The following is a 15,547-nucleotide window of genomic DNA, read 5'->3' as shown; positions in this document are numbered from 1 at the left end:
ATAGAACTGCACTTAAGAGATCACAGAAGTGTTCCATAAAGGCACAAAAACAAAAAGAAAGAGAGTAAGGATGGAACTTGTTTTACTACTTGGTTTTTTTTGCTCTTCCCTATCTCTATGACATTTATAAGCTAACCATCATGATTTGCCATAGATCTTGCAGGTAACACTTTCTCTAAATACTACCAATTTTGTCACAAAACATTTTTAAAGATAGAAAGGTGACATGAAGAAAAAAGTTCTTAGTTCTTAGAAAAAAAGTGTTTCAGTAAGAATGTTGCTAATTGTGTTTGTGTTTTGGGGTGTGGAAGAGACCCTTAAGAATTAAGAAAAAAGAGCTATTTACAAACGAAGTTAATGATTCATCTAAAACTATGTTTTACAAGTGAAGTTAATGATTTGTTAAGGGCAGGTTGCCTTCCAGGATAAGTTGTATATTATAATTGTATAAATCATGTGTTCAGTCCAGATCTATCCTCCTCCTCTTTAGTTCTGCACTGTCAGTGCTGAGTTTTTTGCACAAAGATGTGGCTTTCTCTTGGGATCATCTTTTCTCTGGGGATACTAATTCCTGGAAAATTCAGCTTGAAAGTGCGATATGACAGGTGAGTGTGAACAGGGTTTCATGAAGAATTGTGCATGCAGTGAAAGTCCCAGAAACTCAGTAAGAATAATAATAACAATTATGAGCTGAAAAACTGGGCATGGGGTTACTAAGCTGTAAGCTTTGTAAGATTGGGAAAGAGCGCATGAAGATGGGAAATGCAGAATGAGAGAATCAAGTCCAAGCCAAAAAAGACATAGATACAGCTGTAGGAGCCACAGAATGGCCCTCAAATGCATCTCAGGACGCTCTGTTTCCATTAGCTGAAATTCATTTGGCTTAGCCTCTTTCATAATGAACTTTGAAACCAGATGCTGCAGGACTAAAATGCCTTTTCTGAGTATAAAGCAAGGGGTATGACTGAGCAAAACTGTATCTATTAATAAAAGACAGATTAGGTTACTTGAAAAAGATATTGAAGACTTGTTTGAATACTGTAAGAATTACAAAAAAAAGCTAAAGTAATTATTCCAGAAAATCTTCACTCCAAGGTGTTCAGAGAATGAGATTATCACATTTTTTATTACTGATTAATGTTTTGAAAAGTATGAAGTCTCTAGTTATGCTTTATTTTCCATTCTCATTTGCACTTCAGAAAATTAGTGATGTGAAATTATTCTCTTTGCCTAACTAAACTATTTTTGTTTCATTCATCCTCAACTTTCAAGGAATGATAGGTAACTGCCATTGTGGCAGCTGGGATTTGCAAGGTGGGAATGCGCATAGTGTGGAGGCCACCTTTCCACATATAAGTTTATGCATGGAATTTTCTAAAGTGAGCAGAGAAAGTAGACTGGTGCTGAATGCCTCTAGACTAATTATATCCCTAGAATATAGTAATGAAAAGGACAGAAACCCAAGCAGTACCTACAGCAAGTTCCCTCGTAGTGTCCCCATTCAGCAGCTCTCCTGGAAAATCTCCCAGCAGATCACTACTTCAAATGTGTTATTTCCTTGGAAAATAATTAGTCCTTAGATTTGGATCAGAGATGCAGTTAGAGCCTAATTTCAGTGAACAGAATTCAGCAGATCCCTGCTAATGTATTTTTCATTTTTGTTTCTAATGACTGTCTGGAATTGAACCTGTTGAGTTGCATGGAATTTAAAAACAGGTATTGAAGGTCAGCATGACTTTGGGTGGGCAGCACCTGCACAAAGACCAAATTATTAGTAAAGTTAATTGTCATTGTCCTCTGCTCTGCTTAACAATGAAATGAAATATTCAATCTATGAGCATCCAAGGACACACAACTTGTGCTGAGAGCAGTCCTTTAATCTGTTAAGAAAGCTTAACTGTAGAATTTGAAAAACTGTAGTTTTCATGGGGGTCACATGGGCTGACTTTGCACTTCTCCAGTGGGGAACTTAGACCGTAATCATAAACAAATGTATGCTTTCTAATCTTAGTTTACTATTAAAAATGGTTTGTCTCCACACTGGCTATTGTGAAAGGTTTATCAGTAAATAAGAGCTGGCCATCTGGCAGCAATCTGACTGTCTGGAATTTCTCTGATTTGGTGTAATTAAGACATAATGTCAATGAGGATAGAAAGATATTACAGGATATTGTTTCCCTTCCTGATAGACAAAGAACAAAGCAAGCCTAGGCATTTAGAGAGAATAAACTCTGAACTGCAGCTGAGATGTTTACTCTGCCAGCAAAGATGTTTATCCTGCATCTACAAGGTTTATTACAAAGACATCATGGCTGTTGTACCAATCTGTACAACATGACTGTTGCACCACTGCTGTGAGCAATACAAATGTAATCATTTTGCCCCACAGATATGGGACTATCAGCATCTCATAAACCAGTAGTAAACTGTTTCAACTATCAAATTCTCACTCAAGCAAAGGTGATATTTTCAAGAGAGATGTAAAAACCCCCAAATTCCCCAATTTCTCTGGGGATAAACTGAATGAATAGTGAATTCTATTTGTATGTATATTAAGCTGATAATTGTACATTCCTGTATAGAAGCACAAAGGATGGCAGTTGCAGTTCAGATGATGAAAGCATATTATGTTGATGACTATAATGACCATAGCTTGCTTTTGCAACAAGAATTTCTGTTGCAAAAGCTTTAAAATGTAAAATGTTCCTTTTTTTACTTGTCTGGTAAAGAGTCCATTGAAGTCACTAAAAGGGACTATAAAGCAGTTTTTGGTTGCTAGCAAATGGGAAAGTTTCTAGCATTCCCCATTTTATTCTATTCTCATAAGCAGTGAATAACTGGTCTCCCATCTTTGAGTAATGCAATGTAGTCATCAACATCCACTCCTCATCCACTCCTCACTCTGAAACCCTTTCACTAGAAACATCACACTTGCTGTCAGTCCTGGAAAGCTGTTCTGAATGAACACTGAAAAAAATACAAGAAAAACCAACAAGGGCCTCTTTAACAAAACATACTGTTTTGCTTTTTCTGCATTTCAATCCATTTTAATTTATTCTTTGTAAACTTTAAATATTTTCATCAGATTAAGCCTGTAGTAGATGAAAGTTTCATGGGATCTCATGAAAACATACTAAGACACTGGATTTTGTGTGTCTTTTCTAGAAATGTAAAATGGTAGATTCTGTACTCTAAATTTTTATTTCTTGAGAATTGAGTAAGAATATGCAGTTCTGGAGACGATAATATTCACTATTTTGAAATAAACTGGCTATTCACATGGCAAGCAGTTTATGGATATCTCAAGTTCTTAGCAATGTTCATTTATCATGGGAATCAGAAGTTTCTGCATGCTGAAATAGACCAGCTAAGCACAAAGTTAATCTGGAATAATTGAATAAATCTCAAATGTGAGGGGGGAAAAAAAGTGACATCTTATCAAATAAACAGTTTATCATATATTACCAATGCCCTCATTTTGGCCCTGCTCCTCTAAAGGCAGAAACACACATCAGGGCTCATGCAAGCAGTTGCCTTCTGTGAAGCTGGTGTGGTGAATAAAGCACTGCCACTGGCAAGACCAAACATTACACAAATTCATAATTCTGAGGTGTTTTTGTTGGAACAGCACTGTTACATGCTCTGTCTTCCCTCTACATAATAAAATATGTCCTTTTGAATTATGAAATCATGGATACTTCAACGCATGTTAAAACTGATCTTGCTTCTCTACTGAATCTCCAGGGATCAGGTTTTGCATATTGTGCCAGAAACACTTCCGCAAGTCCAGCATCTTCAGCTTCTTTGCAGTACTTTAAAGGTAAGTGAAAATAACTACATGTGCCCAAAGAGCATAGTGGGGTCTTGGGCTGTAAAACAGATATGCATGTAGCTTATGATAGGACTGAAGGATGTAAACTAGAAAAAGCTTTACTTAACTTTTTTTTTTATTTTAGTGTAGTGTGGAATTGCTCTTCTACTACCTGAAGGAATTTATATGACTATGTTAGTTTCTTTGCATGGCTCTATGTAAGTGCTGTTCTTTATCAGTGGTGCCTGAGTCAAGAAAAGCACTAAGCCTGTGCTGTGTGCTCTATGAACAGATGACTGGAGAGTTACTGGGACAATTTGAAGGCAAACTTCTTTCATTTGTTTATATGCAACTACTATATCTTTAATATATTTCCCTTTCTGAAAACAGAGATTCATTTGTGCATTTTTTTTATTCTCTGAACAGCTGGACTTGTGGAAGCCCCTGCTGCCTGAAGACATCAGGTCTGGGGAAGACCTGCACATAAGGGTCTCAGCCCCTCTGGTGCAGGAGGTGAAAGACAGCTTAGATAAGCATAAGATCTCTTACAGGTACAATCTCTAATACCTTCATGGGGAAGGCTGGCTCTAATAATCTTTCTTGCTATCAGAAAAGCACCAAGCCCTATCTGATAAACAGTCAGTTCTGGCAATAGGACTCAACCTTTGTTCCAAGTGCCTCCAACTTGCCTTGACCAGCCAAACCCAGAGACGCTGTAACCTTTAAAAGCCCATTCCCCTGTGCCCTACGTATTTACCTTCCACGTATCCTGGACTGTGATTTTGGTGATGGAACCTGAAACAGCCCAATCTGTCTTGTTTCCTGCTGTGCCCTTCTCAGTGGTCACTGAGAGGATGGCACTTGGATATATGACTCAGTTTTTTAGTCTAAACTCAAGAGGACAAATTTGGTGTAACTACTATTTACAGAAGCTTTGCCCTTGGATATCTGAATGGAGGGTCCTTCCACTTCTGGAGAACCCAAAGATTTAATTGGTGTCACTGCAAGGAAGCAGTGTCTAGCTCTCCTTTTTCCTTCCCCATCTCTTGTTATTCCTCTGGTTTGCAGAAGAGATCTTTCAAAGTGAATTTTCAGTCTACCCCTATCCCCTTCACCAGGCTGGTAAAAATTTCCTGGCACCATCCAGCCAAAGAGAGACATCCCAGCTTGGGACAAAGATCCCAGTGGCAGGTGGGCACTGTGCACACAACTGGGAGCCACAACCTGCAAATGTCCCACAATGTTTTATCACACCTATGCAGCCACGGCTTCCCTAATTACAACCAGAAGATCCAATCCAGTTACAAAGACTGTTTATAAAGGCAAGTGGGATTAAATAAGAGCTATTCCTCACACAGTTCTGTTCCCATTTGGAATTGACTTTTTCAGGTAACCAGTAGCTCATTTAGTTTAGTTGTATTTAATATAAATAACCCTGTAGTCATTCAGGGCTGATGACAAATGGCCTATGGACATACTCTGACATTTACCAAAGATGAGTTTAAGGAGGATTGGTGTCATTTCAAAGCTGTTTTGAGTTAAAGCTGATCTTGACATCCTGCATCTTGCCTGACAAGCTCCTTTAGTAAGTGTGATGCCCTGACAACCAGAGATGAAGAGATACGAGGTTGGAACCAGTACAAATTATCTAGCATGAGGTTTAGATATTCAGTACTTGGACAACATTCCAGAAGATAGTTAACCTCCTTTTTAGGTCAAGATTCTTCATTTTCTAATGGTTTCAACTGATTCTAGTGGAAATTTAAATACTAAACTGAAATTAGCGGCTCAACTTTGTTTTCCCTTGGCCAGAACTGTATCTACCTAACATAGGGTTCTAAAGAAAGAGAGGAGTAATTATTAGTCAAGATGAAAATTTGAGGTTTGTATTGCAGAGGCTGAGATGAGCACAACAATAATAGAGTCAAACTTCCTATAACAGATTCAAAGCAGGAACCACTATTTAGAAGGCAGTTGACATGCAGGGAAGGTAACGTAACAGTTAGGCATATAATGATAGAGACATAAATGACAAATTTTAATAAGGACATCAACATTCCAACTGTGTCAGACTCTGTGGTTTCAATTCTCCAGAGCACAGATAAAGTATTTTGTGTGTGTGGTTACACTTCATGGGAATTTTCACTTCCTGAATTTTAGTTTGAAGTTTAGATGTGAATAAACATCAAAGCTCAGAGTGAAAGTCAGCTGTAACTACTGTTAAAAGTTTCTTATGTGCATTCCAGAAATGCTGATAAGTGCCACTGTCAGCAGAAAAGCCTGTTAGTACTTCCAGCACCTGAGTTCAACAGCACTGGAGCTACCTTTGCAATTGTCTTATCACATGCATTTTCAATGAGCAAAGATTTGCAGCAGTTACAAGAGGCTGACTGCAAAGAAAGAACAGCCTCTGATCCAAAGTCCACTGAAGCCAAGGAAAAGTCCCTGAATCATGGAATCATGACTGTGTTATACAAAATTTATAGTATGAATTTTGAGCTATTTTTGTAGCTAAAAACCAAAAAGAGCTATTTGAAGGAAATAAGGAGCTTGTTCTGACTTTTGCACATTGCAATGAGTATTTCTGTGAAATGTGAAAATTGAAAATGTCTCAATAAAATGCAATGAAACCCTAGTGTTAAATTTTTCTCTTTCAATTCCTTTTCCCAAAGGTGGTATTTTTAGAGTTTTGCTCAAAAATAGAAGTGGTGAAGAAAAGAAAATCTTGAACTTTTTTTTCTTGGTAGAAAATTGACAACTTAAAAAATCTGGTAAAAATTGTTATTGTTAAAATCCTGGGAAAATCTCAATACGTTGAACTTTCTTTTATATGGAAGTAACCATAATGCTGATGGTGATGATTTTGCCAGGCAAATCACAACAGAAGAGGTTAAATCCTTTTATTTGCTGGTGTAAGCAGTGTACCCACCATGGCAGTTCTGCAGTAACTGTTTGGGATTGTTTTTATTTCTATCTTCCCTTTCCCCATCCTTCAGAGTCCTAATCCCTGATGTGCAGAAACTTGTGGATCAGAGCATGCCAAGGGAGAGGAGCAGCCACAGGCAGGTCTCAGGAGATTATGTCTACACTGAATACCATCCAATGGAAGAGGTAAAGAGGAACATAAGTCTGCTTGTGTACTTTGTTGTTTTCAGTTCTGTAAATGCCACAGAAGGCAACTCTGCAGAAGGCTCAGCTGAAGTCAGTGGACCTCTTTCTGACTTTCCTCTTTAAAGAATGAGTTCTTACTCTAGAATCCTAGCCTGGCTGAACTGAACATAGATTTGCCATTGACTTTGATCAAATTCTCAGTTCTTCCCTGAAAAAAATATAAATGCTCTGTGCAAAGCAGCTGCACTGTTTTATAATATTCTTTGTTTAATTTGGTTGGTTTCCTACCTTCCTATTCTGTCATTCTTTATCTCAAGTATTTATTAATTTAAGTCTCAGCTTGTTTGGTGCTGAGCCAAATGTGAAGTGCAATGACTGTTGTGGTGTCTGGAATCCCAGTGGAGAAGAAGAGGTGAATAATGGGAGATATGTAGAAACCTTGCTTTCATTTAAGGGCAAGGTTTTGGCACTTCAGGAGAAAACACTGTCATAGGGGTGGGCAGTGATGGCTTCTTGGTGCCATGTTTCATGCACCAGTTGGCAAATCTGGACAAATGCAGTGTATGATGGTATTTTTTTCTCCTTGCTGCATAATAAAAATGAGAAAACAAACTCAACCCTCAGGTAGGTTTTGCTTGAGCTACCCATTGAGGATGCCTGCTGCTGACTCAGATGTGGAAAATCAGTGCTGGTAGGGAAGAGACTGTAATACTGTTTTGAAGAGTTGATGGTGTGGCTTCATGTCTGGTGAACACAACAGGAAGATGCCAAATAGGATGGGCATGTTGAATGAGATACAGAGTGGAGTACCCCTGTTGCATTGCAGAGATGTTGTCTTTTCACACCCAGTGAGATATGACCATGCCTTTGCCCAGAGGCATGTGAAACACCTTCTATGTCTGTGCCACTGCAGACTGAAATAAACTCTGAGGAAAATCTTGCTTGTCTAAACAAAAGAAAATGCTTTAATCTGGAAATGGAAGTGGGAAAGAGAAGGAAACTCCCACTTTGGACCAAGAATTCTTTGCAACTATTTCAGATTTATCAATGGATGACTCAGATCCAGAACAACAGTGAGCTAGTGACTCAGCACTTCCTGGGGAAGACATTTGAGAATCGAGCAATGTATTACCTACAGGTAAGGGAGGAAATTTTCCTTAATAACAAAATATATCTTAACAAAAAAAGAAAAGTACTTAGGACAAGACAGGATTCAGATGTTTCCTAAGATACCATTCATCCCAATTCACTGAAATAACAGGAGATGATTTTACTCCTCTACATTATGGTAAGATTTGCCAACTTTCACAGGCACTATTATCATGAGCTTGCTATTGCTATTATGTACTGAAAACAATAAATTTAACTGAAGCCTTGTTTAGAAATACAAATCAAGCTGAAACTAGCTTGGCAACAGCTGCATGTGAGGATAAAGACTTTTGGTTTGTCATTTTTATTTCTTTTTACAGCAGATAGCCTTTCTGCTAGCACTATCCCATGACTTTTTAAATTGGACACTCTAGCAAAAACAATAGTCTTAATATTTGGGTTAGTTATTGCCTAATCTGTTCCTGTCACTGAGTAGTATTAGATACCCTGCCTTTTTATTACTCCCCTTCTAAAACAAAAAATTTAAATATCTTCAACTGAGAACAACCACTCCTGTGAATGATGAACACAAATGAAAAAGGAAAAAAAAACCTGCTCTATTAACTGTTCTATTGACACTTCTGCTCAACAGACACTTTAAAACTCATGTCTTGAAATACTATAATGATGGGGTTATTAGGAAAAAGAGCTTGCCATAAAGATGTCTGTAATAATAATAATAATAATAATAATAATAATAATAATAATAATAATAATAATAATAATCTTAGATGGCTCAACGGCATATCAAGGCACATCTTTTGCTTTCTTGTATTATATTAAGCTATTTTATTGTATTGTAACAGTTGTTAAATTATCACATTTACATTCTCTCAGATTAGCCAACCATCAAATAAAACGAAAAAGATCATTTGGATGGATTGTGGGATTCATGCCAGAGAGTGGATCTCTCCAGCCTTCTGTCAGTGGTTTGTGAAAGAAGTGAGTCCTTACTCTTCCATTTAGATAACAAGCAAACCGTATCACTTTGAACACTTCAGTTATCTTTTCTATTGTGGTACCAAATATTATGTTTTTCTGTTAAAATATGATTTGCAAAATTAGTGTATAGTACAGATATCTGTGCAGACCAAAGTCCAAATTGTGGTTTGAGATATGGGACAATATTCATTAGTGTGCCAGTTCCTACATCTGAATGTTACCAGAGCCTTCCAAAACGGTATCAACCTCTCCTTTTCTCACAGTGGCTGTTGGATCAAGCCTCTCTGTATCAAAAAGTCACAGTCCTCCTGAAATAAAGAAACTCTAATCTATGATATAACACTTGTATATCACTTGTAAAGAAAAAGTACCTGGCACACTGGGGATCAGGTAGATATTGGATACCATGGTGATATCCAGGAGTGAGGGATCACCTGATGTTAGTTCTAAACACACTCTTTGCAGTGATTACTACCAAATTCTCTGCTGAGTGCTCTGTATTTTTTCTTTTCAGATTCTTCAAAATTACAAAACTGACTCAAAGATAAGCAGATTTCTGCAGAACTTGGACCTCTATGTCTTGCCAGTCCTCAATATTGATGGCTACATCTATTCCTGGGAAAAAGTAAGTAGTGAAAATCCAGGAACTAGACTGAAAGTTAGGTGTGCCCAGCATGTTTTGTTATTTTTAGATAGGGTCACAGCAATTACAATTAAACACAAAACAGTGATACTCACATAAATCTTCTCATGGCAGAGGGATTTTGTTTCTTATAGCAATATCAGTGATCAATTAAAATTGCAGAGCTAAATATTCCTAGCAAATGTCATGAGACTTGGGAAGACAAAAACACAAGATCAATTGGTTTTGGGTTTCTGGGGATGGGCTTATTTCTTTGATAACAGCTCAAGGCCTGTTTGATGGACTTCAATATGTCTGAAAGAGTCATTAATTCTTCACAAAAGGTGTCAAGTAGCAGATGGGTCCTAGCACCTTTGCATGGGACAGGAGGAGAATTGGTCTTTGATTTGGTATTTGATTATGAAATAGGTGTGCCTTCCCAAATAATCTTCCTTTTCTGATATGGAGAACAATGTAAAATTTGGTCTTCAGCCACTCTCACCATGCTTCCAGGCCCCTGTGCCCAGTTGAAGCATCATTTAATGCAGGACCTTCGGCTGGCCCATGGCTATCACCATGTGGATCAAGCTGTCTTCCAGCTTGCTCCCTGGTAGGTGTGGGGCATACCAAACACTGCACTTGGATGCACAGATAATTCAGTTGGGAAGCTCATACAGGCAGGCAGTGAGGTCTGCACAGAACCAAGTGTAGCCATGAGTATAGCAGGGAACCAAGGAGCAGTAGCAAGATTAGCCGACAAAAAAAGAATTAAACTTCCTGAATCTGAAACATACTATCATCTATCACCCCTCACAATATGAAGTCTTGCTTAGGAGTGCCACACTGCACAGAAGCAGTTGAGTACCACAGAAAATCCGTACTTTAAAAAAAAAGGTCTGGAGGCTTATGCAGGTTTGTGGCAGATGACAGCCTGGCTGTAGTAGATGAATTGCTCTGTCACTGAGTTTTATCACCCTTGCACGCAGAGTTGTACTCTTACAATACCAGGGTTAGTTAGAATGCAGAGGTCAAAAATAACGAAATATTTTCATCATATGATCACTGGGCCAGATGAGTTTTTATTATGTAACATAAGTTATTTTTCTTCAGGATCGTTTGTGGAGGAAAAGCCGTTCTCCATATGAGAATGGCACCTGCTATGGCACAGATCTGAACCGAAACTTCAATTCATCCTGGGGCAGTAAGTCCGAAGTACTTCAAATTATTAACACAAATGTAAATAAAGAATAATTAGTTTCTGAAAGAAAATGTAGTCCTATAAGAAAAGAATACTCATCTTGTCATCAAGGCATATATAAAAATAAAATCCTGGTTTATCAAAATATTAACTTGTTGACTTTCAACCAGCACTTATTTTTGTAAGCAGAAAATTGTTCTTATGTCACCATATCTCTAACTCACTGCAGGAGCAAGCATCATCTCTAGGCAGGAATGTTAGGAGTTAGTCACTTAACTAACAGTATTTACATTTGCTGTGAATTTCAAGGAGCCTCCACACCTGGCGTGTGGTTCACTGTGGTGGTGTCAGAGTGTTTTTGTTGCAGCCATCCTGTAAATGTGCAATAAATATTTCAGTCTTGTAGCAAATTTTAGTTGCTACCTACTGAGTGTAATGCTAAAGTCCCACTAAGCTGTCAAGTCCCCTGCCCATGTAAACACATGCCTTATTAAGACACTCCAAGGCAAATTTCCCGGTTCCCTCGGAACTATTGTTCTATATTTCTCCATTGATTCAGTGTTTGTATTCTGCCCCAGGTGTTGGTGTATCTTTTAACTGCAGCAGTGATGTCTACTGTGGACCTGGACCAGAATCAGAGCCTGAGACAAGAGCTGTGGCTCAGTTTATCAAAAGCAAGAAGAATGACATTTTGTGCTATTTAACAATCCATTCCTATGGACAGCTCATCCTTACCCCATATGGCTCCACTACTAAACCTCCAAGTAACAATGAAGAACTGGTAAGGCAAAACTTTCATCTTCTACCTTTGTAGAGAGCAAGTACAGGCAGTAGCATGTGCTGCAACTTTACTTGCACTCTTGCCTTTCCTTCAGAAGAGCTGGGCTTGTTCAGGGACTCCCAGAGTTACTGCTTCTCTGTTTAGTATCAGTAAGGTTTATTTGCCTCAGAAATTCCTAATTCTTCATCTTAAATCAGGAAAACTTTACTACTACAGATAGGGTTAATGCAAAGCAAGGTAAGTGGAGAAGAGCACCAACCTTTGCTGCATACAAGAATGAATCTGCACTTTAGGATGCCAGCACATTATACAAATATGGCTATCATGATTGTGTCCAGAAAGGGTATTCCAAACATGCTCTCAGAAAAATGGGAGCAAAGTAAGTTTCTATCTCTTGGTTACTTCTTCCCTCAGTTTCTGAATGTTCTCATTTAAGTTCATTTATGTGTGTATTTATGAAGATTCCAGTAGTTGAAGCACTAGTCAAGAGCATAAGGGATTTAGGTTTGGACTTCACATGAGTCATTTGAGATGTAATTTATTTTGTTTATGGATCAGTTTCTAAGGATGGTGGGATACAGAGTCTATGGCAATAAAAAGAGTAAGAGGTCAATCACTGCTGTAGTCAGCACCAGTGTGTTATGCAGCATAGACTCTAAATTCTCCAAAACTTAAGGCTCTAGCTTTGCAGTAAAGAAAATAGCATCTCTACCTAGTAGCAAAGTAATCTTTAAAATTTTAACACAATTTGCATTACAAAGAATCAAGAACAATTTGTCCAAATGTTTCTAATGGGTTCCTCTAGAGATCTGAAGTAATATCAAAAATTAAAGCTGATCATATGTAAATGTAAAGCTGAAAGAGACAAAAATTTTGGTCCACTCAAAATAATTGCCAAAGGTACTGCTACTGATGCCAATGCTGTTACTATTTTGAATTTCCAGATGCAAGTTGCAAAAGAAGCAGCTGCTGCATTGACAGGAAAGTATGGGACCAGCTACAGAGTAGGATCAACTGCTTTAATTTTATGTAAGCTTTTTTATGTTTCCTTTTGATTGCTCTGTGTTTCAAAGAATTGCTGTGTCACATGCATCAACAAGTACTGTTTTGCTGAGTTTCTACTTTGAGTAATATTTAAAGGGCTGGTTTGATGCAACATGTAAGCAGCAGTCATTTGAATACAAGAAAACTCTGTAAGTTATATAGCTGACCACAAGAATGAATGAAGCATTGATCAGAAGCTAGTTCCTACATGGATTCCTCACAGATCCGTCACAGAGGACAGAAGGAGATTAGTGATAGATCATCCTGACCCTGCTGAAGTCAGCAGCAAAACTCCTATTTGTCTTCACTGGAATCAAGCAAAAATTAACATCCCAATCAGGTCTACAGTTACTCCATCAGACACTATCACATGGCAGCTGCTTGCAATTCTGTGAAATATATTGGTTTCAGCCCTGTTCCTAACAGACTGGATGGCCACATCACGAACACATCACAGCTAATTCAAGTTGACAGCCTTTTCAAAGAGGATTGAGGGCCCTAGAGACTGCCTAGTAAACCCAATATTTTCCCAGTAAGCAATAAGTCACGCTAGTCAGTGAGAACAGTAAGTAGCTGGCTCCGGAACCCATGTGGTTTGCATATTCCAGTGGCTGTCTCTGCCAGTCCCTGAGTGCCAGTCCCTGAGTCACAGACTGCATGAGCAATGCAGTGTAAGTGTAATGCAACATGCCTGCTCCTAGGGCTTGTGCTTATATTGAACAGGTAAGAAAAACAATCCACAAGGAAGATGAACAGAGATACAGAGAGCAGCCAGAAGTTTTTCAGATTTGAACAAAACTATGCTTTGAAAAGAAAAAAAAAAATTCTAACCAGTATCCATGTAGGAAATTAACTATAAGAACAGATAAATGTCCACTCCATCTTGTACCACACACTAGTCACAGTAAAATGCTAAAACCACAGAATCCCTGAAACTCATCTTCTGTTATTTTACAATACCATCTTATGAAGAACTGCCACTTAGTGGAAGACGTTTAGTACAGCTAAGAATTGTAGCACCTAGGCACTGTTTTCTGTGTCTCAGTGATACATGATTACTGCTTAGTTCAGGGACTCTGGTATAAACTTGTGTTAACTATAACAAGAAGCATTTTCAAAGAATCATGCTTAATATAAATATCTCCGCTCTATTTTTAAATTCACAGACAGTAACTCAGGCTCCTCACGGGACTGGGCTCACACAATTGGCATTCCGCTCTCCTACACATTTGAACTGCGAGACACGGGTACTCACGGATTTGTTCTCCCCCCTGACCAAATCCAGCCCACGTGTGAGGAGACTATGTTGGCTGTGACAACTATCATAGACTATGTCGATAAGAAGTACTTCTCAAATGGAGCTGTGGTGCTGACCTCCAGCAGCTTGGGCCTGAGCCTCTGCCTGAGTATTTTGCTTATATGGACTGTTTCTTAAAAACTGCTTAGAGAACCTAGCAAGCAACTGCCAAATATATTGTGCCCTCAAAAATAAAAAGTTATATCAGCAAAGGACCTTAAAGTCAAGTATTTCAATAAAGGCTCATCCCATAAAATAAAATTACTTGTGGTTTGATAGCTATGTCTTTGGGAAGAAGGAAAAGACCTGTAGCCATTTCCCAAGATCCCTTGCTGGCTCTGCTTATTTTTTAAGTGACCTTAAAACATTAACTCATGACAAGTACCCATGGAGACAGAGCACTATTACTCCCTGGTTCTTTGGAGCATGTTTTCAGGGGCTCACCTCGGTCTGTGCAGCCCTTCTGTCAGCCACAGTTCTGATCTGTCACAATCTTACTGCCTGAACACGCTGACTTCTTTGTGTTTCTGGCCTTAGCAGGATGCCTGTGAGACTTAAAAGTCCTCAAATCCCACTACAGAAAATTGGATGTTTTCCTTGTCCTCCACTTTCCTTCCCTAAACTGCCACATTGGGATCTGCTAGAAAATACAGGGCCTCAAATGCTGATGAAGGGTCATGATCAGGAAACCATCTACAGCAGCCTAAAACAAGCTGAAGAGTTGAATTGGTGCAAGCATGTGGGGACAGAGAAAAGGTGTGGCCCTGTCACTTAGATGCAGTCAGATTACTGAAGATAGAAGGTACCCAAATCTTCCAAAAATCTGAAAGGGAAAGGGAAAAGAAACAGACGGATGGGACGCTATTCCCACAGAGAATTATTTTTTTGCATTTTCTACTTCCAAAATTGACTGGTAGTGACAATTATCCTCCTTAATTTAAACTCCTAAGGGATTTCATTAAAGATTGTACCTAAAGAAAGTCTATTTACAAAGAGGTTTCTTTCTTACCAACCGCTTTAATCCTTTGGGACTGACTGTGCAGAAGGGGTCCCGTTGTCTGCTCTCCATCATTTGGGAGAGCTTGCAACCTTCAGGGATTTTCCTGGGATCCTCATGCAAAACTGGAAGTTCACTGGAAAGGAAATATTTCAGCCTATTGAGCAGGGATTCTCCAATTGAGCCACTCAAATAGGAATGCCAAGGTAAGAGCTTCTGTGTTGTTACAGTCAACACCAGAGGGTGCAGGGCATTCACTGAAATAGGGAAGGCCTATTTTAACCTGTACTCTGCTTTTGAATCCAGGAGTCCAACATCCCAGAAATATGTCCACCAGGCTTGGCTACTACAGATAACAGATGGGGGTTTTGTTGTGAGAGAAAATGAAGAATTCAGGGAATAGGAAAAAAAAAAGAAATGTCTGATTTTCTTAGCAAATGTAAAGATTGTGCTTGGAAATTGAAAGTGTGCTAACCAGAGATTTTTCAACAAAATATTTCCATCTTTGGGGAAGAGAATGCTTCCAATTCTCCTCCAATGTTGCCAAGAGAAGGATGTGTATCACTTCACCAAGGTACCATTACGGAAAAAAAAA

General features: G+C 38.6%; 1 protein-coding gene across 1 annotated transcript; it reads left to right on the top strand.

Annotated features, from left to right (window-relative positions):
* The first annotated feature begins 458 nt into the window (after positions 1-458).
* On the top strand, positions 459-14,219 carry CPO (carboxypeptidase O). Its single transcript, XM_056496744.1, has 11 exons — positions 459-605; positions 3,745-3,820; positions 4,238-4,362; positions 6,808-6,922; positions 7,962-8,060; positions 8,909-9,013; positions 9,528-9,638; positions 10,746-10,836; positions 11,412-11,614; positions 12,559-12,643; positions 13,825-14,219. The coding sequence occupies exons 1-11, from the start codon at positions 526-528 to the stop codon at positions 14,091-14,093; spliced, it is 1,359 nt and encodes a 452-aa protein (XP_056352719.1). The 5' UTR covers positions 459-525; the 3' UTR covers positions 14,094-14,219.
* The last annotated feature ends 1,328 nt before the right edge of the window (positions 14,220-15,547 follow it).

This window comes from Oenanthe melanoleuca, chromosome 7, assembly GCF_029582105.1.
Source record: "Oenanthe melanoleuca isolate GR-GAL-2019-014 chromosome 7, OMel1.0, whole genome shotgun sequence".
NCBI classification, from domain to species: Eukaryota; Metazoa; Chordata; class Aves; order Passeriformes; family Muscicapidae; genus Oenanthe; species Oenanthe melanoleuca.
Note: the sequence above shows the minus strand (reverse complement) of the source record. Positions and strands in the feature narration are given on the sequence as shown.